This window comes from Plectropomus leopardus, chromosome 17, assembly GCF_008729295.1.
Source record: "Plectropomus leopardus isolate mb chromosome 17, YSFRI_Pleo_2.0, whole genome shotgun sequence".
NCBI classification, from domain to species: domain Eukaryota; kingdom Metazoa; phylum Chordata; class Actinopteri; order Perciformes; family Serranidae; genus Plectropomus; species Plectropomus leopardus.
Window position 1 is genome coordinate 8,832,062 of NC_056479.1, and position 25,938 is coordinate 8,857,999.

A 25,938-nucleotide genomic window follows, 5' to 3' on the forward strand; every position below is an offset into this window, starting at 1 on the left:
ATGAATGCATTTCACAAAGGTTACGGACAACGGACAACTGACAACTGAACAAAGACAGACACAGACTGACGAACACCACAAGCTGCTGTGATGAAGGTTTTACCAGGTTTCTGTTCCTTAGCCTTCTGTCCAGTGGGATACCCAAGTCCAATTCCTAACAACAGCAGAATAGGTCATTGTTTTCACTCAGTATGCTAACTGACAGAGAGAACCAGGCAAATATAATGGCCGGATAAATCTGGAGTCTTCAGGCTTGTTTGCAAATATGAGCCTCTTTGTGTTACGATGAGTTCAGTTCAGCGGATCAGGACAGGCAGTTATTATAAAGAAAGATGTTGGACATGGTTTGCAAGAATACCCAACTACCTCAGGATGCGACAACAAAAAATGTGATAATTACATTCTCTTTTGTGTAATTCCATAAACCCAATTTTATCAATGACTGACAGGAGTGATGGCACATAAGAAAATACCCTGCGGTAAACAAATCTGAGCAGACTGGAAGAAGCAATGGGCTCTGAGGTAAGATCTGATTTATCACTTACCTGGTCGGGCTCCAGGATAGCCAATGCCAGCTAAAGCGCCATATCCTGGCAAGAAAACAAAAAGCCAAGTTCAGAGGAGGTGAAGCAAATCTGGAACTCTTGACAAGCACTCTGATTACATAGCCAGTACACCAGGGTTTTTTTTTTTTCATTTTATACGGACAGATGCGATCTGCTCTTTATATCATGTCCACAGACAATGACAGTGTCTCTCAGTTGAGATTGATCAAACAAACAAGCAGACAGTTTATAGAGAATATAATTCATTGTGCACACTCCCATTGGGCAAACAATGTAAGGAAATCCTGGAATTAAATAATTGCTTACCTGGCGCAGTGCCGAGGCCAGCACCATAAGCTAGAAAGTAAGAAGTACACAGATAATTTATAAAGATTTCTATAGATGAAACTCAATTGTTTGTGTAAAATTTTGTCTTCGTCCTTGCCCTCTTCTTTCTCCCTTTGGCATGACACAGACTAATTCAGTGTAATGCCTTTAAAAAATACAATAAACCTTTAGCAGGATTAAGTAAAACTGATAAAGACACATAAACAGGAAAACAAGCACGACTATATATGCATCTTAAAGAGGAAATAACATTTGTTACAAATTGTCTCAGCTCCTTTCATATATCTGATTTCATTTTTGGACTGACAGTTTTCTGCCAAAAGTTTAATGCAGCACAGACAGCTACAGCTACTGGGGGTGAACAAAGTTTTTGAGAGACTAAACTGGGTTGCCTAAAGTCCCAGAAAACTTTAAATCTGAAATATTTCTCAATCGAATTAATAACATTTTTAATTAAGCAACAATCAAAGACTTAGATACTATTTATTAAAAAATAAATTCCCAAATATTCCACTAATCTGCTTCATTAGAGCCGTTTGAGTGAGGTTTGATCAAATTTGAATGACTGTGGCCTGGCAGCATAAGCAAAAAGCCCTACAACTGTCAGCTGATTTAGTTTCATATGTTGCTAGGACTTTTTCTAACTGAAACCTGTCCACTGCTACTCAATAAGGAAGGCACAGACAAAAAAGGATTACAAAAATCTCTTATCTGAAATGACAAATTGTTACAATGTTGGCACATATTCATGTATGATCCTGTTGCTGATAGTAAGAGGATAGGAAAATGGATTTTCAGGGCCTTTAATATCATCAGCATCATTACAGCTTGCAGCTTTTCAAACAGCAGTGAGTCAGGCTTTTACCTTCAGGTGCTAAAATGTCAGTGAAATGTTGTTTATCAGGCTGACAGTCTGTTTTATAAATGTGTTGTCTATTCTGTAAACGTATCCAAGGTTTAGCTGACACTAATGTTTGCTAATGGCTGTTTTTTTTTTTATTCCAATACATGAATAAACTTTTTTTGTTTTTTTGCTTTTAAGGATTTTAAGGATTCAGCACCCAACTACACATATTGGGGTTAGATATTTCTATAAAATATCCACTGGATTATGCCATATTCCATTACACGTCAGTCTTACCACGTTTCCCTTGCTGGCCCATACCCAGTCCCAGTCCATTTAGTCCAGTCCCCATTGCCATTCCTGTGCCCAGAGCGGCACCTGCAATCCCAAGAAGGGTACAATGTCAAAAATGTGTAATATTTTCATAAACTAATTTTATCATCAACATGGAGCGAATCAAACAAATAAGTTAAGAGAAGATAATAAAAAGCAGATTGGCTGTGAGAGCTTGATAAGTGGTTATAATGATGTACCATAGGCTCCCTGGGCTCCATATCCACCTTGCTTCAGGCCTGCTTTACCTCCTAATCCCAGAGCTCTGTAACCTCCTGCAAAAACAATAAAACAAAAACACATTTCACATTGGTGTTTAACAGCAGAGTCTGCCAAAAGGTATCATCATTCACACTGATACACATTTCTCTGCCACGCGTCTGGCAGGAGGGTTTTTTTTCCACTTTGTAATCCCCCTCAATCCACCTCTGAAAAAACTCTTTATTATTTTAATGGTCATTAATGAAAAAAGTGATTCAGAATTTGTTCTTGAATTTTGATTTAATGTCCTCATTTGCCATTTGGCAAACCTGTGCTCTGTAAAACAGTTTTTGGCTGTATTGTACTTAGGTGTCTTACTCAGACAGTGAAGAGTTCATTTGAAAAAAAAACGATAAAAGCCAGTCCTAAAATTAATAAACTAACCCCAGTTTGATTGATATTCCTTGGACTGCAAAAAAACATGTTTTAGGGAAAACAATGCATTATCTGCTTTTGTACCCTTAAAGTGTTTGTCCTACCTCTGAGAACTCATTACAGGTTTACTAATTCTGCATGCAACCTGCATTATATAAAGATTTGTTCTTAAGGGAACTTACCATGACCAAGCTGAGCCCCTGGATAACGACCAACTAATTTTTTTAAAAAGAAAAAACACAAACATTACTTATCTGAAGGGAAAATAATATAAGAAAATGCTGTGCAGAAAGTTAAACATACTTCCTGTTTTCATTGCTTTGGCGCCATATCGGTTTCCCAGTGCACCAAGGGCACCTGCAACTGAGAAAAAGTAGAAAAAGTTTGACTTTAATGTCTTTTAGTTGAGTCTTAGTCCTTAACTGGAGCAAGACAAATGCATCCTTACGTTTGTGCTTAAACTATATGTCACAAGCCCACTTAAAGTGATAACATTTTATTTGAACCCTTAGCAGGACATACTTTAAAACAGATTCTCAACTTGTTTTGCCCAGGGGCCACTTTTGCATAACAACAGAAAGCCAAGAGCCAGTTGCAGGAGCCAGGTCAACTGTAGACAGGGGTTTTAAGGATTTGAGGGCATTCAGGGCTGAAAAATGTGTCTGGTGCATGTCACATGCTAAAGCACCCAGGTCACAGTTCATCTTTATGATGGGCTGCACTTATAAATTTAGGATATTACACTTAGGCATGTGCTCCTTATTAGACTCCTGACTTATCTGTAGCGTTATTTTGAAGACTTGCACAGCTAACAATGCACAAATATGCATCAACAAAATTATAAGTCAGTGAAGGTGCAAATCATGTGGCACTATATTTTCTACATAACTACACTGTCTGAAGCACATTTCTAATGTTAATAATTAATGTTATTAGTTAAGTGTTAAGGTTTTGTTTTAACTTAAATGGTTAATGTATGCTCAGAAAACCACTGACCTCCAGGCTTTACTCCAACGCCAACACCTGCCAAAAAAAACAGAACACAGACAAGAAGAGGGGAGGAGTTTGAGCAAATTTCACACTTATGAAAAAATATTTAATTTATACTTGGTGTTTCCATGGGTTGATAATATTATGATGCCTAGTTGTGCGGCTATAAACTGAAACAAAAGCGGACAATCTGTGTTAGCTGGTAGCCATTCCAAGCTAACCAACCCGAAACAGAGCTCCAAACTCGGGTATCTGAACCTTTGAAGCTCATAAATGACATGGTCATGAGGCGGAAAACTGCTGTTCTCCACTTTTCAAGGTAATTAAAACACAAAATACTTGCTTGAAGAAGTTAAAACAGATTTAACAAAAACTCTTTGACATACCTCTGGCTGGCAGCACTTTGCCCCAGGATACACTTTGAGGTTTAACTTTAACCCCTGAAAAATTAAACGATGTTACACATGCAGTTTGTTAAAAAAAAAAAAAAAAAAACATGCAGTTTGTTCATTAAATTTATAGATTTTTAGACCAAAACATAATCAAAAGGGGCTACTGCAGTATACAATTAACAAAAAGACCTGTTTCCAAAAAAAAGACAGAAAAAATCTTTAATTCAAAAATTAATTAAATTTCACAGAAAATAGTAAATACATATTAACCCCATGGTGGAAAGTAACTAAGTACATTTAGGTCTACTCATGCTACTTTTATTAAAGTAAAATATCTGATTATTTCTTCCACTAGTGGTTAACCCTGCATCCACTACATGGGAATTATAATAGTAATGCATGATGAACAAGCAATGTGCAAGTGTATTCAAAATTAAACATGAAAAAACAAAATTTCTAAACATTTGTGCAAATAGGCCTGTTACATAATTATTTGTCTTCAAGAAGTAATTTCAGTTTGAAGTGATTTCTTTTCTCTTTTTAGTAGATATCTCTGTTTGCTTGATACTTTTGTTTAAAGCTGACATGGAGCTGTATCAGCCAACACGCTGGATGTCAAACAAGGTGTTGCAAATAGCTGGAGTATCAATAATTGCATTTTTTTGACTAACATAACCTCCTGAAATACTTTCTCCAATTGGGTAAGTACTTTGAGAGACATATACTGCATCCTGACCTGGCAACAGGTGATGAGTGAGGAACAGATATCCATTGATGTAAACAGAGGATGAGACAAAATGGGGAGACTGTGTGGAGTCTGTTTGTTCTTCTCACGTTTGGTCGTCAAATTTTACCTGGCTCTGCCACTTTTTCATTGCATCCTTTGATTCAAAGAGATTAGATAATTTAAACCGCAGTGACTCACTGACGGTGGAGCCCACGTAGTCCACGAACTTTTTTTCTCGCTCAATCTCACAGACATGATATTTAACAAGTAAGTGAGAGTAAGGCGATGGAATTCTATCAAAGCTTTCAAGGAGAAATTATACTGCTTTTAAGAAACTGTATGTAAAGTTCTTTGTTAAAGTGATAATTTATCCCGACAGCAACAGACACAATTTTATCAATTCTAATTAATATATCAGAAAATTATTACTCTTGTCAGCAATAACCTTACTGTGCTTTACATTTTAATTAGGTCACAAGATAAGTCATTTTAGGTTTAACTACAATAGATATTTAGATGTTGTAGCAATATTATCTTTTTGAACCTGATGATTGGATATTTAGTAGATATAACCAATAAACTAAATTAAAGATTATACAAAGGTAAAGAGTAATCAAGAATCTGAAGTCTCCATCAATTAAATAACATATATCTGATCATTTTAAGTGACTATACATAATATTCTTACCAGTTAACATAAGCGGCCACTTGAGGAATTCAACAGGAATTAAATGGCTTTTCAACAAAAGCACAGAAAATGTGCTGACAGGGTTAAGACGGGCTGAAAAAACCAAATCTTATCGAATAATAATCTGAAGTTTGACAAAATTTTTAGAAGATAGTTAGTATGCAACCAGAGTTCTGTTTTTACTTATGAAATCCTGTGTTTCTCTTACCGCCTTGCAGAGTTTGCTGAGCCAACCAGAGAACCAGCGAAGTCTGGAGCAGAGCTTGAACCAGCATGATGGAGGAGTAGAAAAAACTGATGAAGAGCAGAGAGACAAACTTATGAGCAGATGAACAGATGGATGGATGTTTAAAGCATTACTACCCCTGATGTCTTATATATAGTGTTCTCTTTGATGCACTCCCACTGCCCAGTCCTGCCCTCTGCACACACACACTGGTCTGATTGGGCAAAGCTAAAGGCCCATTTTGGTCCATTTCCATTCGCTGAAAATGCGCACACACAAGGTAAATGAGTTTTTGTACTTTCTCCTGCACCTGAGAATTCACACATTCTCTTTACCATCTCTGCACTTGGCATGTTGCACTCAGAAATTATGAGATTTGTGAGAGTCAAATGTGTACAAGTGTAGGGATGTAACTAGATGACAAAAACAACAAAGCAACTGGGTACAAAAATCCCTTTAGTAGACTCAAAGTCTGAGAGGAAATTCTTCTCTATGAGTACGCACTAAAGAAAAAAAAAACCTGAGTGTACGTCTGACTTCTCTGCCACATGCTGCACTGTTAACAGGCTTTCCATACACAGACTTAAGAACTCAGGATCCAACGGTCTGTTCGTTACATACAAGTTATGTGTGCGCTGAAATGCAATTGGGCATGCTCCAAAGGTTGTGCTTCAAGATAAGTGTGAAAAAATATGGATTTTAAAAAAGAAAGAAAGTAAGTAATGTGAGGGTTTTTTAGTGAAGCTCAAATATGCATTGAGCAAAGCAGAGCAAAGTGTTCAATGAGCAATGTGCTTGATGAGCTACAGGAGGCCATAGGTCAGTGTATGGATTGCCATTCTGTTGGCTTGAGGAAAGAAGCTTTTTCTTTTTCTCTCGCTGCAGAAGTTGGTAATCTGTTACTGGGATGGTGAGAAGGCTTCATAATCTTACCACTGCTGGTTCTGCACTTTCTGGTGTAAGTACTGCACAGTGAGAGTTGATCTGACTGTCCATCACTCTTTTAAGGGTTCTATGGTCTAACCAACCGTTTTTTTAAGGGGTCCCTTTGTAAAGTGATGGCCCTGGACTTAATGAAATATTTTATGGATAACATAAAAAAAGAAAAACAATAACTAGGGATGCACAATACTGGACTTTTTGCCAATATCCGATATACCTTTAAATAACAACTAATTTGACCGATAATCAATACTCACTATTATTTACTTTTTTCCCCACCGTATTTTAGTCATCATCAAGTCTCCTCAGTGGTTGAATTAACATCATATTATGCATACTCTTGTCTTTATGGCCCACCAGCAGATGGAGACATAAAATACAATGATTTTCAGTGTAAGTAATATTCAAAAATTATATTACAAAAAATGGCAGAAATCAGCATGCTGGCCATTTACAATGATTCATTTTAAAGCCAATAACTGCAGATACCAATGATGTACCAATATTATCTAACAGTAACAGTGAAGAACAACTGATAAACACAATTAACCCAAATAGTGGACACAACAACTCCTGGAAGTTTGTATAAAATTATTTGGTTGAATATTAAGCAGATTATTTCTGTGATTAATGCATTAGAGATTAATTTACCTGTTATTTTTTTAGGATGTTTTTAAATGATTCTCTGTCTGTTGGTTGTTGTTTTTTTTTTTTTAATTAACAATCAGACACACAAATTCGATGTTTTCTTCTCTCTGATGCTTGTCCATTGTTCTAGTGGCTCTTTGATGGTTGTAACTGTGTTCAATGTGCCTTTATCCTTTGAGATTTTTCTAAGAGTACATCTTGAATGATCATCTTAACTCTAAAATAATGTAATTTAGTTGTCCTCACAGAAATGAAAAAAAAAGCTGAGGTATAGGCCTACTGCATATTGTAAGGAGATGTTTTCTTATGGTAAATCCCTCAAAATCAAGAAGGTCTCACAACCCTCTGTAAAGCTTTGGTGGCCCCAAATGAAGGTTGGGATCCTCAGTTGGGAACCAGTGGTCTAACAGAGCAGTTTGGTGATGCTCCCCATTAGGATGCTTTCCAAACCACCACACTAAAAGGTCTTCAAACACACGCAACAGTGTTTGCTCCATAATCAGGAACAGCAGATAGCAGTTTTATAAGGGCGTGACGATGATGTCTTGCACACACAAACACTCATACATAAATTATCATAGACATAAATGATGACTGAACAGCATCACAAACACTCATAATGAAAATACTCTGTCCTTCCACAATAAACTACTGCAAAATGAAAATGAAGACAGAAAAAATATATAATGATTTTTTGTTTAAATTAGGTTTCGACAGACGTGTTGAACTCGACTTTTACCCAAACAAACTCACCTGCCTAAAAGACAGTTAAACAACAGAAATGTTTCTCTTGGGTTTTGTTAATAGAGTAAACATTACACCTCCTATAAACAAGAAGGGGAAAATAATGAGAGAAAGCAAACAATCTGTTTGAGTAACATAAATAACTTGCTAAAATGTGTGCACTGGAAAATGCAAAGTAAACATTACATAATTTTTGTGTCTGTGTGTGTTGGGTATGCAACAATAAACACACAAACGCATTACCGCTGTAGAAACAGCCCTCAGGGCTGCCACCTCAATTAAAACACAGTTTTAAAGGAGTTTCGATAGTTTTCTACAGAAGAGCATTGTAATCTCACTTTAAAGCTGGCTGTCAGCTGTCACCAGGCTTTCTGGGGCAGCATATTGTGCTAGCACAGTCTGTTGAGACTGTGTACAAGAAGCATTAGCCCATGGTGGCATCGACCCCAGCTCCAGAATCAGCCTCACTTATTGTGGGAGGTCCTCAGCCATTTCTTAAACTAATGTTTAAGTTTATGTCTTAACCTCAGGCACGACAGCACTCAATGCAAACGTCTGACTGGAGAATCACATATGATGCTTATGCTTTGACAGAACACGAGTTGTTTTTATGCCACCTGAGGAAAACTGAAGTCACACCTGCAGACCACCACATCGTCTTCTCTGGTGGTACTGAGCATAGGACAATAACATAACCCACGTCTGACTCATGACTCGTTCACCCATGATTCACCTTTAAACATTTATCTGTCTGCATGTTTGAGAGGTCCCTATTAAAAAAACAACAATCGGGTCAATTAGGACAGTGTCAATTTTTCAAGACTAGATGTCAAAGCTTTGAAAAGATTTGATTGTCAGAGGTGGTGCAGACTGTGCTGGCTCATTTAGCCAGAGAACAGTGCAATAACAGGGGATGCAGTGTCTGTGGAGACACATCTGGATGGCAGTTTAACTTTGGTCTGTCATATTGGAAACACTGTGTGCCCCAATATATACATACAAATTACATTCTGTGTATGTTCGTGTGCTGTCCTTATGCGTTCTTTAAGGTCGAAAGAGGAGAAACTAAAGATGATAATGCATGACTTGAATCTAATGTTAGCTACAGGTGCTCCTACCACCCTACTTATGGTGCAACTGCTTGGACCACACCCATCTTCAAAATTAGCCTTCAACTTGATCTCAACTACTTAGCTTTAACTTTAATGACTGTATCTTACACAGATGTGATGCTATCATGTTGACCAAATCTGTCCACAGATACATAAAGACCTGCAAAGTACTCAAACTCACTTCTGTGGAAGTTCTCGATACGAGAGGTGACTATATTTTGCCATGATGACACACACAATGTGTGAAAACAATCCCAGCCCCACTGCCACAGCTGGTAAAATCTCTTTAATAAAACTTAACTGTTCTTAAACTGTAAAGTTTCCTGTCAAAAAACAAGAACAATAAGTTTACATACTCTATGAAACTCTGTAGGGCTGTGTGGAACTACAGAAGTAATGTAAACTAGAATTACCGCCTCACGGCTATATGCCTCCATACACCTGTCAAATTGCAGGTTTTCTTGAGATGTCGCATTTAAGAGAATGAGACAAATGCAAGGTCACAATGACCTTGACTTTTGACCAACAAAATCTATCAAGTTCATCCTTGAGTCCAATGGAGCATCTCTGCCAAATTTGAAAAAACTCCCTTGAAGCAATCCTGAGGTATCATGTTCACAAGAATAAGTAAAATTAGGTCATGGTGACCTTGACCTTTTGACTATCAAATTCTAATTCGTTCATTGTTGAGTCCAAGTGAAAGTGTGTGCAAACTGAAGTTCTAAAATTCCTTCAAGGCCTTATTGAGATATGAGTTCACAAGAATGGGCCAGACAGATGGACAGCCCAAAAACATTATGCCTTTGGCCACAGCTATCCCCAGTGAAGAGGCATAAAACTGTGTGCTGCGCGTGTCTAAACACTTTGTGTTACTCTTTGTATGAAAAGTGCCATATAAATAAAGATTTGATTTGATTGAATAAAAGGTCATTGTGCTGCTATTCTGTAGGATTTAGATATAATGTGTACTTCCTATAAAACACCCAGTGTGTGTGTCCATTAACAAAAGTCAGATTTATGATACAGTTCAGCACAACTCACCAATTGCTCTTGCAGTGTAGTCCATTGTTTCCTTCTCTCTTAAAGCAAAATGTTCCACAGAAAGTGCAAAACCACACAATTGGGCATAAACACAGACTGTAGCACGAGCAACAACCATTAAAAAACTCAGTGCTTCTTTAACAAAGAAGCAACACCTGCAACTGATTACTACTTTCTACCTCCTATTTAAGTCTACCAACCATCACAAAATACACCCTGCGCCACTTGGTGGTTGGAGGTGTAAATACAAATAATGTCAACTCTTGATACACATTTGAACATTCTCCTGAACAGCCTCACATTGGTAAAATAAACATCTTCACTTCACAAATCACTTTTACTCTGAAGAAATCCAATACAAAACTTAAATTTGAAGTTTTGTTTTTTTTAGCCTGTGACTGAAACAGTTGTGTTTTTTTCAGGTTTTATGCTTCTTTTTCAGTTTGTAAGCCAGTGAGGGCCACCTCCAGGGGGCTAAATATTAGTGTTCAGCTTCAAGTACCATGGACACATTAGGGGAAGAGCACAGAGACCTACAGAGTGATGGTGCTGACTCCCTCATCATGCAGGTATTTCGGCAGAACCTGTGTCTGGCCGTGCAGTTTTTGTCCTCAGAGTAAGGGACTAAACCCAAAAGAGAAAACATTTTGGTTTTGATGACATAACAGCCACAAATTTACTTGATCAAGGAGTCTAAAATAAAGAGGGACTTCACCACAGCTACCACAAGCCATGGTTGAGAATCATCACAGTTGTGGATTATAAAAACAAAATCTCAGCAATCAAATATTCTTTATGTCTGATTTGTTTTTTTTAAACTTCATCAATCATCCAGAATGTGCCTCATGAAGAGCAGAGACAGGTCTCCATCCAAAAAAGGTTCAATAAAGAGCTTAGATCTGAGCTACTCTGAAGTTAACACAGGAATATGGCAGCTAAGTGCCCAGAAAAGCGAGAGACACCCAGATTCACAAGGCAAAGATGGGACAGACTGTTACAACCGGCCGCTTTCACCTCTGTCCAACATCACACACACTTACTGCCTTGCACATAATCCAGAGTTTTCTTTCTCTTGGCAGGAATATACACAGACAGGGGTTGTGTGGGTGCTGAGGGATGGACGGTTAACTCATCTGAACTCAGTTTACACATCCTTTTTTATTTACATAATACAGTTTATGCGCACTTAAGGACAACTAAATCCTTCATGCTGTAATTTAAAGTGGTATCACGCTAATTCTAAGAGGATACAGTCAGGAAAAATAATCTGTTATACTTTAGGAAAATATATATTTTTTTATTTACACATCATTATGTGTCTGTGTCCGTCCTGTGCATGTTGTTGAGTCTACACAGCTTCCTCCAGCTGCTGTGCGTGTAGAAACTCCACACCCACTGATGGAAATGTTTTACTTCATCAGGGTCAGGTAGGAAACCTGTTGAACTAATTCATTCTGTATGTGGTTGCTCATCATCCTGGCAACAAAAAAGCCTTGAATAACTGTGCAAATGAAAGTGAAAGTGGGATGTAAGTGGTGGACAAACTGACAGACCAACATTGTCATCCTTACATAGAAGGATTACTGAACGGGCCTTTCCAGGCACAGGTCAAGGGGCCAGAAGTGTAAGGGGGGCCTCCGTGCAATCAGCTGCAAAATGTCACTCAAATATACACACACTAACCAGGAGGAGATTAAAAATGACCACATAGAGATACAAAAGAACTGCAAAGAGTCACAAAATAACTACAAAAAGGTGCAAAACAACCACGAAGAAGTACACTAAATTATGTTATAGAGGCAAAAAAGTTATTTCAAATAGAAAAAAAACAAGAACAAAAGAGAGTTGCATAGGAATACAGAGATGCAAAACTATGAAAAGAGGCTAGACAACTATACAGTGTGTGTATCTTGCTCCTTTGTAGGGGATATGGGGGCCCTATTCCTACTGTGCCCAGGAGCCCATTGTCTGATAATCGCCCCTGTATGTACATTGCCAACATGGCTAACATAAAAAGAAGTAGTATTACATAGACTTAACTGGCCTTGGAAACTTCTATAGTATATTCCATACATCTAATTTAATATTTCTAATTGAATACTTGCCCACAGATACATTTTAAAGTTAGGGCACACTGCATATAGGGTATGCATGTCAATGTAGGCAATGGAGCCATGATCCTAATAACATGTCTGCAGTATGGAAGGAGTTTTGACTTCTCCCAATTCCTGCAGCACACCTGCAGCACATGCAAACCTCTGTGTGTCTACCTGCCAGGACATGCCTGTGCACAGATTCTTCAAACTGAGATGGTATTTAACCTCTGCCCACAATAACACAAGTGCGAAACGTTCAGACTGGCTGCTTGCATGACTGGTTGCTTGCATGACTGGCTGACATCACTGCTGGCTCTGGCTGCTGTTTGCACTGCAGCCTGAAGCTGCCCACACAGAGATGACAAAGGCTTTACTAATATCCTGAAAATCAAGAATTAAAACTCTAAAAGGCTCTTTCTTCCCTCTTTTAAGTAGAAATACTTCATTCTAAATATTTTTCATTACCATGGATGGATTTCTTAATGGGCCTACCAGGCACAGGCCATAGGGCCCAAAGTGTTAAGGGACCCCCTGGCTTTCGCTTTCAAAATTCCACTCATATTAAGACATAATGACCTTAAAAATAATCAAAATGATCACAAAAAATTGGAAAAAATCAATAAAAAGAAAGTTTAAAAAAAAAAATGATCACAAAAAGATGCAAATGAACTGTAAAAAGATGCAAAGCAACAACAAAGAGGGGAAAACAACAAAGAGGGGAAACAAAATAACAAAAAGAGGCAAAACAACCACGGAGACACACATTGACTAAATGACTACAGAGACAAAAACACAGAAACATGCATAACAACATGCAAAATGACAACAACAACAAAAAAAACCAAAACAAAGCAAACAGAAAAAAACAAGAAGGCAAACCACCAAAAAATCTGTGTTTTTTTGCTCATGTGTGGGAGAGGTGCTGGGGCCTTTTGCATATCTGCCCCCAGAGGCCCATTTCTCATAATTCACTCATGTCCTTTACAAGTAAAAGTCCTGAATTTAAAATGTAATATATTATATATGACATATTATAAAAGCATATCATAGGTTTCGAAAGTAAAAAGTAACTAATAGCTAAATTAGTCAGATAAATGTGGTGGAGTAAAAGTACAATATTTCCTACTGAAATATAGAGAGAAGTAGAAAAAAACATAGAAAAGCAATACTGAAGTAAAATAAACATATTAAATAATGATACTTAATTACAGTATATGAGTAAATGTACTCTTTAGGTATTAGGATGAAAATAGTATGAAAACCACAAATTTAGCATTTTATGTGTTAATAAATTTGATTGACCTTTTAAAGCTGTAAAACTGACTTTGCTCTTTCAAATTAAAATCTACTCAAAATGCAGACTGTGCAGGTAAATCGACTAAAATCCAAACGTAAGGCCCAATTTCTATTTTAGGGGTTATACAGGGTCATATCAGCAGTCTAAACAAAAAGGGGGAACCATACTGCAGAGGTGAGCCTGTGTAACATTAGCACAAATGACCTATGACGTCTGAAGGAGCATTTAAGGACAGGTTCTGTAGCAACACTACCCCATCTGGTGGACAGTCTATCTCAACATAAACAAATGATTTAAGTTTGTATGCTTGCAAGCTTTTCCTGCTCCCACTGAACTGCAAAATGCAAGCCAATGTACCTTAAACTCTTTATCTATATATATTTATTTTTAGATTTTATTTGTGCTGTTTATTCACACATAAGTGAACAAATGTGCACATAATTGACAGTCATTGTGGCTCGGTGGGCAGCTGTGTACTGGTACAAGCTGCTTTAAAAAAAGAAAAAAAAGGGCTGCTCAAACTATCATTAAGTTTCTCACTATGCTTGCATTGATTATGCGTGTGATAATTGCATATTTTTTAATTTTTTGCCAGACCAACCAAGAATATTTTTTCGTGTTAAAATAAATATACCAATAGACACTTTCTAACTTTAATAGACGTTGATATGATGTTATGTGTGAAAACTGATATATGAAAGAGCCAGTGCCTGTAAAGCCTTGCAATTAAAAATATAACTTTTACACATATATAAATATTAGCATTCTCATACTCAATATAATAAAAATGGGCCTCCATGGCTTCAATAGTTCATTTCAGAATAGACATGCTCTTCTAATAAATACATTCTGATTAATACATTCATAGTGTCAATAAACTGGAGATTTTTCTGACCCACAACTGAGCCACAGGTGCTTTCGTTATTGCTCTCCAACTGAAACTGGAAATGAAACCTAACATTGTTTATGAAGACCCTTCTCCTTTAATAAGGATTAATAAGCCCTTATTTTAGTCTTTGTAATGCAGACTTAGTGTCCTGCGCAGGACCAACAACACACCTCCTGCCCAATCCTCTTCCTCCCTGTCACATATCAGCCAGCCTTTGCACTTGCCCAAATATAAACTCAGTTTCTTGGCGCATGAACACATTGAAATGGGGAGGAGTCTGATAAACACTGAGTTCAGCTCAGGACAGCCTGAAGGACATACAATCAGGAAGGAGGATATAAAACGAGCAACAACTTCACCAGAAAAACAAGAGGATAATAAAGCATATTGAATACTGCCTGATTGAAGAACAGTAAGTGTTTCAGCTCATTTTTACATACCACCACTCTTAATACACAGCAGCACTAATAGGCCAAGCCTCAACTGCCTGTTGTTTTGAAGTGTTTGTTTGTACAGGGCCATATGACAGATTACTTGTTAATTCTCAAAATTACACAATATACAAGAACTGTATGGTGTTTAAATGGCTGTATAGAGGTTTTCTTTAGTTATTGTCATTACTTCAACATTGCTGTAACAAAAAAAAATGCTGCAAATGTCTCTCAATTGTTTCTTTTCTCCCTCTCCCCCTCAACAGATGTCTGTGTCTGCCTTAGCTGCGCGTCGGGTGCTTGCTGCTGCGTCGCAATCGAGCCATGAAGGAGGAGGTAAGTGTGTTTTTACCATCTCTCTCAAACCAAAAACAACCACAATGCAGCAAAGCCTCCAGAATCAGAGCTTCTGCATGTATCCACACCTCTGAGTCTCATACAGTTGGAGCATTTGTTGAACAATAACTGAAATGTCTGCAGAGCTGGCAGCGTTCCTGCACGCTCATGCTGCTTGGCAAATGATCAGGAACTATTTTTTTTATCATTGATCAGGCTCTGTAGAGAGACAACTGCTATAATCTTATTCTTTCATTATCTCTATACCCTATTTAGTGCTTCAGACATATAATTTCACTGGTTGTTTTTCCACAGCAAGGACCTGGAAGATACTGACATTTGTGTTGGCTGTTCCTGGCGTGGGTGTCTGCATAGCTAATGCCTACATGAAGGGGAAGGCACACTCGCATGAACAGCCAGAATTTGTGCCATACTCTCACCTGCGTATCCGCACCAAGGTTAGTCTCAAACATAGACTGTAGCCAATAAAACAAGCCAGACTCACAGCTTCAAAACGGTAGTCCCTAAAGCAACAGGTGACATCAGTGAGGATACGTCCACTTCTGTTAAACAGTTTATGGTCTCGAACCTTGTGCACCCTCTCCTACTCTTTCAGCGGGATTAGAAATAAAGAAATTGTACGACATAAATATCCATAATTTTCCTTGTATTGGCTTTACTTACAATGTGTCCTTTCAGAAATTCCCCTGGGGAGATGGAAACCACTCTCTGTTCCACAACTCTCACACCAATGCTCTGCCTGATGGCTTCGAAGACTCCCATCACTGAGAGGATCAGTCACATTTCTTGGCTATGTTTTGCTGGTTACTCCAAACTTCAGTCTGCAGTGTAACTGTACTGCCTTAATTATACTGATTGTGGGCCCAAGCAGCATCGACATCGAGCGGTGCACCCCGATGTGAATAAAACCACTTTGTGCTGTATTACAATGACTGCCTTTACTTTTGTTTCATTCAGTGGTGCTCATGTAATCAACACTCAAAACTTGTGTCAAAATCTTTGAGAAAAGTGCTTTTACATCTCATCTTATGGTGTCTTTTTACAAACTGACACCAGGGGACGCCAAAGTTGGTTCAAATCCAGCACATACGGGTTGAAAAAGATTAAAAGAAGGCCTCCTTTGTTGTCCAAAAACTATTAAAAACACATCAATGAGTCACACCGCTACACCTGGGGATCCCCAGTCATCACAATCCTTCCTCGCGAGAACATGAATGTTCTGAAATTTTGTGGCAGTTCAACCAATAGCTTCTTCACCCTATGTTGTGTAATCGAAATAATTGAACTGACTGATAGGCTTGGGTGGTATCTATTATTTCATACCTTCACATGCCCCTGACATTTGAGCGGGAATTACAGCATATGATGGTTATTTTATGATTTTTTTTTTAAATCATGTATTAAACAGTTTGGTGCTACCCAATAAGAACATGCTCGCTGGACCTCTGCCGTTGCTGGCTTTTTACTACTTCTGAAATGGTATCCCCACTACTCACAGTCGCCATCTTTGTAAGCCCAGCCTCCCCTTCCACCCATATAAACTGACCTCTGGTGGTACATGCTGTGCCCTACATTACAACCCCTCAAAAGAGCATCTTTGTATCAGTTCAATTAATAAAAGAGAAGTGTCTGTATTTTTGACAGTACTGAAAATCATATGGTGAGGATTCCTATAGAAACTGGTACACTGTAACACACAGTCTACTGACTGACATTCCTTGAAGCCACTCTGTGAGATTACTGCATATCCAAACTACAGCTATAAGAAACCAGAAACAAAGTGATGTTCCAACAATATATTCAGTGGCATAAATTTATATGGGACAGTTGGAATCTATACACTGTATATCTGCTAATCCATATTTTCTCTATTTACAAAATAAACAACTGGCTTTGAGACCAACCCTGATAATTCCAGTACTTCCAGCTAAATGACATTTATCAAATGCATTACGGACACCGTCTTTGACCTTCTCTGAAAAAAAATCACAACACAAATGTAAGTAAATTATAATACCATTATGTCATGCTGGGACGGCTACAGTTCATATCCGATTACATCAAAACTAAACTTAAGTTTATGCTTCCAGTTTATGACATTAAATCAAAAGTCAGTTCCGTTAGTGCTCAAGAAATTCATACAGCAGGTTTTTCAGGTAATCGTGCCGTTGTTGTAACCTGCACATGTACTCTGGACATTTGCTAAAGTTGACTTTCACTTAATCTGTGTGCTCTGAATTCATGCTACCAACCACTCAGCTCAAAATGTCCTTACTAGTTCAGCTCAGAGCCACTGTGGCCAGACTAAGTAGATCCTGTTTAAGAGTCTCAGTACAGTCCGCATCTCTGGCAAGTCTACGAAGGCAATCTCCAGCAAGCGAGGAGGACAAGAAGGGCCGAGGAACATCCTGGCAGCCAAGCAGCAGAGACAGGCAGGCACGACCCAGTGTTGGGTAGCTGTAGCGCTGAGAAAACCAGTAAACCTGGGGGAGCAGAGCAGCCAGGTGCCCACCTTCTGATGGGGTTGCTGAGGAGGAAATGGAGTCCCGAGCTGCTGATTTCAGACACTGTGCCGAACTTTTCATCAAGTTCTTTGGTCTTAACCTCAACTCTTCTGGATCGAGTGATTTGTCCACCACTGATATACAGCTTGATTTGGAAACTGGAGTGACACTTCTGATTGTCTCATGGTCTGAAATTGTATTGAGTCCTCTGCTGGCCTTTTGAGTTGTTCCAGCTAAAGAGCTTTTATTACTGTCTGTCTGCTGCAGGGAGCTGTTTGGTTTCTTCGTCTGTCCTGGTAAATCTTCTGTGTGCACCTCAAAACCAGTCAACTCTAACTCTGATGTTCGATTAGCCAGGTTCTCCTCAGCAGACTCAATGCATTCCTGGTCCATTTTAGATGCAGCCTTTTCAGCCTTGTCCACTATGGGAGCAGGCTTAGTGGAGCAGGACAGGAGGAGAGACACACAGAGATCTTCCAGCTCTCTCTGCAGCTCAGTCACCAAAAATCTGCATGCTCCAATCATCATCTCGCCTAAAGCTGTTTTCTGGAAAGCAAAGTCTTCTGCTGAGCGATCCTCTGTGTCTTTGGGGCAGATCCCCAGTCCTTCAAGGACCAGTGTGTCCAAGATCTGACACTTTCCTCTACTCTGTCCTTCATCATTTTCTCTTGTCATTTCTGTGTCCTTGGTGAGGCGACATCCATGCAGGTAATGTAGCACTGGTAGCAGCATACCTGTGCTGACATCTTTAATGCGGATGGCTTCTTCTGCGTTACCCTGAGCTTCTCCAAACCCGCCTCTCAACAGAGCCCAAAAGTACTCAGAACCCACCCTGTCTGTCCCCTCCACCCCGGCAACAGCCCTTCTGTTGGCTTGCACCTGAGTCCCGTCATCAAGCAGCAAGAGCAGGTCAAAGTTCGAGACTCCGTAGGGACAGGTGTCAGCCAGGCGAGGCCTTTTGGAGGGAGGGGGTGAAACTTTGTCAATTTTGTCGACTGACTGTGTTGTTACTGGATTTAGATGTTTTTTGTCAAGCTCCATTTTGTTGCCACTGGTCAGAGTAGACAGGCATCCAATCAGAAGGGAGGAAAACAGTGAGTGGAGCTGAGAAGTCAAACCTGAATGTGGTGAATTGAACCAATCGGAAAGCAGCTTTCCACATTCAGCGGGGTGCTCTTCATCCACATCATCGTCATCGCAACCAAGAGGCTGCAGGGCCAAGTGCAGTCCACCGCTGTCCAGGAGGAGTTTCTTTAACAGGGACTTATTGCTGTTGAAGAAAAGGAGGGTTTGTAAAGCTCATATATGGTATATGGAGTATGTCAATACAAAATCATTAAATGAACACATGGTAAATACATAACCATACACTAAATTGTATGTAAAAACTTGGAAATAATGGAAATAATGATTTTATCAAGACATTAATCTATTGTTTTTAGCAGAATTCCTCAAAGAACAGCCTAATAAAAACACAACTTTTAAGATCACGATGACTGAACTCATATACTGTAGATCTACTGCTCACCTGCTGATTAATGGCAGAGACAGCGCACAGTTCATCTTGTCGGACTCAGAGCCTGACAGCATCACATGGGCAACAACTCCAGAGCCAAATCCAGACTCACACTGGACACGCAGATTATTAAGAAGAGCAAAACCTGCAGAAACAGTTAAAGCAAAAATAAAATGTGCTTGATGACATAAAAGCTAGTTCAGTATTACTCATTTAAGAGGTCAGGATGTATCGATCCAGTATGTTAGTTTAAGAATATCGTACATCGGCCAGATGTGACTGATCAGCATTAAATATATAAGATTTATTTTCTCAATGTTATTGTGAAATTCAGAGTTTTGTCAGTTTTTAGTGCCACAGCTGTCCCTGGCTGTATGTTTCTTTATATCAAAATTATTCAATTTTTCCACACAGTCAGGTATACAAATAGAATAAAGAGAGAGCTCATCAGATTGGCAGTTTTGTCTGAGTTGAGGTATCAGTACCTAGAAAGTAAGATCCCATCAACCCTAGTTAGAAAGGTTAACTTTAATGATCTAAATTATAACATACATAATTCAGCTAATATCACAAGATTAATAAAATGCCAGTTCTTTATAATGAACAACTGGTCTGAAGTTACTGTGCTGCAGACTATATACAGTATATATATATATCTTACCAAGTTGTTTAACTTTTGTTTTCACTCGATCCGTCTGCCTCTCCTCTCCCTCAAATCCTCCCCCTCTCTGACAGAGATGGTGACGAATCAGCGCAACCGAGCCGGTTCGGATTAGTGCCTGCAAACAGTTTGGGTTGCAGCTCAGCCGGCAAAGCATACGGAAGCACCTGCTGCTGGGGTCCTGGTGCTGGGTGAGGTAGAAAAGCAAGCCAGACATGACACCTGAGCTGACCAGAGCAGCACTCGGGTCTGTGGCGTGAGAGAAGCGCGAAAGCAGCAGCAGGATGGGCGACTCGGCGGTCCAGGGTTCAGGGTGGTACGGGTGATGGTAGGCCATCGTGCGGGGCACAAACGGAGGGGTATCAAGAGTTACTTTAGTCAAACCAGCTGCTGAATGAGGACGCTGCCTCCTTCTGTGAGGGGATGAGAACTTTGACGGAGAGACTGGTGTTTGGGCTGTTTTAGTGGGAGAGGAGATGGTGGAAGAACTGGGCTGGGTTTGGGGTGTGAGCACACTGGAAGGTAGAGGACTGGAGGGAGCCGGATCGATGGTTTTACATGCAGGTGACAGCTGGGGCAAAGGGGACACAGGGGAAGGCTGAGCAGCTTTTTTAGAGGTGGAAGAGGCAGTAGGGTTAGATGAGGAAGAATTTTTTAGGGAGAAAATGGAATCAGGATTTGGGGATGAGGTCTGAGGGGATGAAGACGGTGGGATCTGAAGACTCCCCCATTCCCCTTCAACACCAGAGGAATTCAGTAGGTCCCCCTCTGAAGAGATCAATCCCTCAGACACCAACCAGGACCTGAAGAGAGGGTAATAAGCAAGAAGATAAACAACAGAAAATAAAATAAAACTCATGGGAAATACAGATTAACCTGTGTGTTTAACTGTCCATACCTGAGACTGAGAAAGCTTGATGAACATAGACCCTGCTCCTTGCCAGCTTCCTCCTTTCTGCATCCATCAGGAGGAGGAGGAAAGTCAAAGGAGTCAAAACATGACGAGGGCAGGAGCTCTGTGGGAGACATGCTGGAGGAGAGGCTGACATCCATCTTCTCAACAGACTGTTCCTCGCCTTTGGTGAGCTCAACCAGTCGTGCAACAAGCAGAGGGACCAACCCTAATTCTTGCAGCTGCTCCATAGCCGATTCATCAAAAACAAAGTCCACACAGGCCAGGATGACAAGTCGGGACAGGGGGTGACTCTGATGGGCAGCCAGAAAGCCGATTAGCACTTCCAACCCACCACTCTCCTTCACCTTGGCCCTGTTGACGGCTTCCTTGCAGCACAAGCACAGCGCCTTGAGGAAGACTCCCGACTTCAGTGGGTCCCTCTTGACCTCCTCTGTGAACTTCTGAATTACCCCAAGTGACCCCACAAGAGGTCGCAGGCAGCCTTGGGAGCACATGTTGGCCAGGGTTTTCAGTGCCAGCTCCTCAAAAGGTTTACCAGATTCCCCCGACACCATGACACCGAGTTGAGCGAGGACTCCAGAACGGGACACCTCCCTGGCGCATTCAACACCACAGCCTCGGGTGAGCTCGTGGAGGGTCCTGAGCGCCGCCCGCCTCAGCCCCTGGGGATACTCAGGAGCAATGAGAGGGGCGAGGGAAGATAACGTCCCTTGGGTGAGCAGCGACAGGCGGTTAGAGGGCGTGTCTGAGAGGTAGAGGAGAGCCCGAGCTGCCGACTGAGCGCACTCCAGTTTAGCACAGGGCTCTTTGGGTGGAGCAGCAGTTGGGGAGGAAGGTCCAGAAGAAAGAGACACACAAAGGAGGAGGAGAGGAACGCCACCTGTTTAAAAAAAAAAAGTGTTTTTTTTTTAAATATGAGGACAAAAAAATACATCTTGACAAAAACATGTTAGAGATCATACACAGAGTGTCTGCAAGCATATTTGAATGAAAAAAGATATTTCCTATTAATTTGGGCACATTCATGTTATGAAGAGACAACAACATATCTGGACCTCTTCACATGTATCAGCATATACTCTACATTCCTTCTCTCCACTAACAAGGAATGGTAACAATGTCCTGCCAAATTTAGTTTTTAGTTTTGTTTTTTTTGTTTTGGACCACCTTTGATGGTTAAGATGTAAAGATGAAGCTTCAATATTAATAGATCTGTTCATTAGTCAGGCAATTATTCTTGCAAGACAATCAATCCCAATCTATTCAACATTATAACAAATAAAACTATTTTGCTGCTTCTAGTATCATTTCCAGTGCAGTAGCATTCAAGCTGCATCTCATTTTAAATGCTGAAAACTGGCAGCTAAAAAGGATGCAGTGAGACACATTTTACATTTAAGACTTACCAGCAGAGTGGATGAGTGCAGAGCTCTCTGGATCCATGGCCAAGTTTCCCAAAGCCCGGGCTGCTCGGTTCTGGACAGTCTCCAGGGCCATATTTTCCTTCAGGATCTCCACTGAGAGAGTTAATATTTTTTTTCAAGATTACATGCCATTGATTGTAAAATATCAATATTTGATTGATACCAAACATTTAAAGAAGTCTTCATTTTAAGATCAAATTCAACGTAAGAATGTAAACGACCACTTACCTACAATGTTTATTCCATCAAGCTTGCGAACCTGTAGTGGAAGACATTTTAAATGTGAGCAGTGAGTTTTAGTGGGTAATTTAATAAACAGAGGGTTCAAAGTTTTCTCTATTGTCTCTTATTATCTCACCTCAATGCGTGTCTCCAGCTCAGTGCAGCAGTTTGCAAGGATGCTCAGAGCCAGGTCCAGGGTTTTCCTGGAGCACTCTGGGTGTTTGAGCAGGTCAAGCAGGGGCCGGAGACCACCTTGAGTTCTGAATCTTGCAATGCCAGCCTTGTCACCCTTGATGTGCTGCGTCCTGATGGCAACCAGGGCTCGCCACTGAGAGATCCTGGACCTCTTGTCACCTTCTCTCGCACCGCCTGAGTCATGTTCACCCCCTGATCCAGCTTTGGAGAGGTGAGCCAAGCACCAGGTCAGTGATTGATCTGGTGATGATGGGTGACCTTCTCTGGAAGGTGCTCGAGATTGTTTCCAGTCTCCTTGCACGGGTGATGCAGCCATGGTTCCTCTGCCTGGCAGACTCCAATATCAGTTGTCTTAATTTTACTTCCTCTCAGTTTAGACAAATAGCATGCACACAGTGCCTCACTGGACGCTTCCAGCGAAATATTGAGAAATTAAATAACATGTCCTTTCATTTTAAGTTCTTGTCTTGTTTACTCAGCCGATGAATTTTTGCTGTTAGTATGTACGTTTATATTTGTGCAAAGTTTCCACAAGAACAACAGTCCAGTCAGAGCAGAAAACTACAGATACCATAAAAAAGGAAAAGTTGTACCACCTGACGCCGCACTCGCCGATGGGAGTTGGAGTTCCTTCTGCTTCGGTCCACTCCCTAAAAAACAGGCCTACATCGTGAGAAGGCCGAACAAGCGTTATACTACGCAATGGACGTGTATTATCTCAATGCAACACATTTTTAAACATCAAATGACGGATTAAAGCTCTATTTGATCAATGTTTTGTCACCACTGGCCGAATAATTTTTGTAAAACAAAATGCAATCGCCTGTGTTAGCCGCTAACGCCATCTTTAGCCAAACAACAAAACAGGGGCGGTCGAGGGAGGGAGCAGAGAGTGAAGAGGTGGGACGGTTAGATATACACTGGGACTTGTAGTTCGAATTTCACTGTCTTTGAAATCCCCTTTTGCCATTCCTCCCTGAAAAAACTACATTCCCCGTGACAATGATAAAGATGGGCTTGAATTGAAGACTTCGCAGCGTTTAGGGATTGTAGTTCAGATGGTACACCAACCAACTTAAAAGCCGTTTTGCATCAACTAAAAAGGACTACACGCCCCAAAATGCTGAGTGACGTTGTTATAATCATCGTTTTGCTCGATGTGAGAAAACGCATCGGTGCCTCTGAGATGTTGTTAAATTCCACGATATAAACACATAGTTATTAAAAAGAACAGCTTTGACCGTTATTGTAAATGTTTTGGCATTATGGAGGTCATCGAGACAATTGTGATACAAAGTACTGAAGTGGAAGGAAAAGAGACGGTCGTGTCCAGTGTGGACACCGATAAAACCAAAGCAGGTCAGTACACGCATCCTAAAGTTTAACAGGTTTCATCCAGTCATCGCAAGAAGCGAGGAGGGCCTGATGAGTGCGCAGTCTCTGATTATAGTCATAAACGGTGACTCAAATAATGTCACTTTCATCAACGAGAATTAATGTCAGCTGCATTATAGAGATTTATACGTCCTGAAGTAGGTGTTTTAATCAGACAAACTGTGTCAAATAAAATTAATAGATATTTTAAAAGAAACAGGCGAGGAGTTAAATGCAAGGTCATATCATTTATCAACCAATGACACGGCCCACTTTTTTTCCTCACTAGAATTTATATGGACACTGCAGGCTACATGGCACCTCGTCAACACCAGACTTGAAATGGACCAGGCTTTTGACCAGCCAGTATGCAAAAAAAAGAAACTGTGGGAGATGGTGGCAGAGAAAGTGAACGACAAACTTAGGGAGTCAGAGGTCACTGATGTCACTGTGAAAGCATACGAGTGTGACCTCAAGTGGAGAAACATGCTGGCCACGTACAGGAAGAACGCAGAGAGGGCCAAGAGGCTCGGGGTGGCCAGTGTCCACTGGGAGTTCTTCAAGGCCATGCACGAGGTCCTGGGTAAGAGCAGGGAGGAGATCGAAGCCCAGCGAAGGGCTAAGCTCAGTGGGACAAGAGTGGGCAAGGCCATAGCCAGCAAGAGGTTCACCCCAATCCTCCCTACACCTCCTGTGACAGCTACACCCTGCACCGCCCGGCCTCCACAGGATGTCCTGCAGCTGTACATGGAGCTGCAGGAGAGAAAGATGAACATGTGGGCCCAGCAGAAAGCCCTGGAGGAGAGGAAGATAGAAGCTATTAACAACCTGGCCCAGGCCATCTCCAGCCTGGCTCAGAAGAACAGCACACAGACGACAAAGGAGGGACATTAGGCCATAAGAGACGTGAACTTCCATGTGTGTCATTTGATCTTACCAAAAATCTGAATGATAGTGCACGAGAAAAACTGTTTTGAGTCTCTTTGTTATAAACATTTTTAGATTTGTCTTGTTGGAACATTTTTACTGTTGCTGACTTTTATGAAAAGTTCGGCCAGTCTGAAATCTGTAGAGTTTGAAACAGCAAATATAGCAGTTTCGAAACAAACACACATCTCATACCCCAACCAGCTTTTGTTAAAACTGCGAGCAGAGTACGTGCCTCCTCAAAGTTGTCCTTTTCTCTTGATACCCCAATGATCACGCTTCACTATCACTATAGCAAAAGAGAAGAGTGAATTACAGTTGGCTGATGTTTGAGAGTAAAAAACAAAAATGAGTCTCATATAACATTAATACAATCAGCCTAACATCACTGTACTAGTTATTGATATCAAACATCAACAACCTATGCAAGCGTAGAGCATGTTATTTTTTTATGCGAGTTACATTAGTGAACAGACATGCAATGATTATTATCATTGTCAAAGAGAAGTCAGACTAATACTTCAAACCTAATCCAGTAACAGTATTCACAAACACACGCACGCTATTAATGTATTAACAATAAACACATTATCAGGCAGTATGAACAGCTTTACTATGTACAGTCAGGGTATTTTGTGTGATTGCATTTTTATTTTTATTTGTAAAATGTAAAACAAGATGAACTGTTCTGGAAAAATGCAAACTCTTTGTTCAGTATCATCATCTGTCATCTCTATTTAGCTAAACCACAGTCATAACTATGGATTACCAAGATTTACTGTCAAAAACTGTTGGTTCACACAAAGTTCATGTTTTAAAACCGAACATATCCCTGTTTTCTAATGTTTGTAGTGAGATTATTAGCGCAGACAGTCTCTGACAGCAAGTATTCTGTAAAAATAAACCTTTATAT

At 40.1% G+C, this 25,938-nt stretch overlaps 4 protein-coding genes across 7 annotated transcripts in view; 2 read left to right on the forward strand and 2 right to left on the reverse strand.

Moving 5' to 3' along the window:
* The window catches only part of LOC121957255 (glycine-rich cell wall structural protein 1.8-like), a 48,842-nt gene extending 38,513 nt beyond the window's left edge, over window positions 1–10,329 (reverse strand). Inside the window, exons 1-11 of one of the 3 annotated variants that reach the window (XM_042505805.1) lie at window positions 10,217–10,329; window positions 5,712–5,797; window positions 4,083–4,136; window positions 3,703–3,729; window positions 3,010–3,069; window positions 2,889–2,921; window positions 2,271–2,345; window positions 2,035–2,115; window positions 873–902; window positions 546–590; window positions 104–154 (exon numbers count right to left, since the gene is read on the reverse strand). In XM_042505805.1, the coding sequence (XP_042361739.1) occupies window positions 104–154; window positions 546–590; window positions 873–902; window positions 2,035–2,115; window positions 2,271–2,345; window positions 2,889–2,921; window positions 3,010–3,069; window positions 3,703–3,729; window positions 4,083–4,136; window positions 5,712–5,778 (523 nt within the window). In that variant the 5' untranslated portion in view covers window positions 5,779–5,797; window positions 10,217–10,329. The remainder of the gene's footprint in view (window positions 1–103; window positions 155–545; window positions 591–872; window positions 903–2,034; window positions 2,116–2,270; window positions 2,346–2,888; window positions 2,922–3,009; window positions 3,070–3,702; window positions 3,730–4,082; window positions 4,137–5,711; window positions 5,798–10,216) is intronic. The other 2 variants (XM_042505807.1, XM_042505806.1) reach the window with 2 other exon arrangements.
* A 4,435-nt stretch (window positions 10,330–14,764) lies between these two features.
* LOC121956724 (cytochrome c oxidase subunit 6A, mitochondrial) lies at window positions 14,765–16,215 on the forward strand. Its single transcript, XM_042505096.1, has 4 exons — window positions 14,765–14,910; window positions 15,196–15,265; window positions 15,581–15,723; window positions 15,965–16,215. Exons 2-4 carry the CDS (start codon window positions 15,196–15,198, stop codon window positions 16,052–16,054), a joined length of 303 nt encoding a protein of 100 aa, XP_042361030.1. The 5' UTR covers window positions 14,765–14,910; the 3' UTR covers window positions 16,055–16,215.
* Window positions 16,216–17,067: 852 nt separating this feature from the next.
* Window positions 17,068–23,574, reverse strand: armc5 (armadillo repeat containing 5). Of its 2 annotated transcripts, XM_042505095.1 has the most exons (8): window positions 23,321–23,574; window positions 22,666–23,051; window positions 22,536–22,566; window positions 22,290–22,400; window positions 20,866–21,763; window positions 19,968–20,770; window positions 19,319–19,451; window positions 17,068–19,060 (listed from the first exon to the last, which is right to left on the reverse strand). In XM_042505095.1, the coding sequence occupies exons 2-8, from the start codon at window positions 23,038–23,040 to the stop codon at window positions 17,566–17,568; spliced, it is 3,846 nt and encodes a 1,281-aa protein (XP_042361029.1). In that variant the 5' UTR covers window positions 23,041–23,051; window positions 23,321–23,574; the 3' UTR covers window positions 17,068–17,565. The 2 variants fall into 2 exon arrangements, with proteins under 2 accessions (XP_042361029.1, XP_042361028.1); XM_042505094.1 differs by having other exon boundaries at window positions 22,666–23,574.
* Window positions 23,575–23,871: 297 nt separating this feature from the next.
* si:dkey-66i24.7 lies at window positions 23,872–25,938 on the forward strand. The gene is made up of 2 exons (XM_042505116.1): window positions 23,872–24,083; window positions 24,388–25,938. Exons 1-2 carry the CDS (start codon window positions 23,990–23,992, stop codon window positions 24,990–24,992), a joined length of 699 nt encoding a protein of 232 aa, XP_042361050.1. The 5' UTR covers window positions 23,872–23,989; the 3' UTR covers window positions 24,993–25,938.

What these genes read in the sequence shown, in the direction of transcription:
- LOC121956724 (XM_042505096.1), top strand. Translation starts at nt 15,196, where the DNA reads ATGTCTGTGTCTGCCTTAGCTGCGCGTCGGGTGCTTGCTGCTGCGTCG. An exon ending in ATCGAGCCATGAAGGAGGAG is followed by an intron (nt 15,266 to 15,580) that starts GTAAGTGTGTTT and finishes GTTTTTCCACAG; the next exon opens with CAAGGACCTGGAAGATACTG. An exon ending in ACCTGCGTATCCGCACCAAG is followed by an intron (nt 15,724 to 15,964) that starts GTTAGTCTCAAA and finishes GTGTCCTTTCAG; the next exon opens with AAATTCCCCTGGGGAGATGG.
- armc5 (XM_042505095.1), bottom strand. Translation starts at nt 23,040, where the DNA reads ATGGCTGCATCACCCGTGCAAGGAGACTGGAAACAATCTCGAGCACCT. An exon ending in AGCTGGAGACACGCATTGAG is followed by an intron (nt 22,567 to 22,665) that starts GTGAGATAATAA and finishes CTTCCACTACAG; the next exon opens with GTTCGCAAGCTTGATGGAAT. An exon ending in TCAAGCTTTCTCAGTCTCAG is followed by an intron (nt 20,771 to 20,865) that starts GTATGGACAGTT and finishes CCCTCTCTTCAG; the next exon opens with GTCCTGGTTGGTGTCTGAGG.
- si:dkey-66i24.7 (XM_042505116.1), top strand. Translation starts at nt 23,990, where the DNA reads ATGGAGGTCATCGAGACAATTGTGATACAAAGTACTGAAGTGGAAGGA. An exon ending in CACCGATAAAACCAAAGCAG is followed by an intron (nt 24,084 to 24,387) that starts GTCAGTACACGC and finishes TTTCCTCACTAG; the next exon opens with AATTTATATGGACACTGCAG.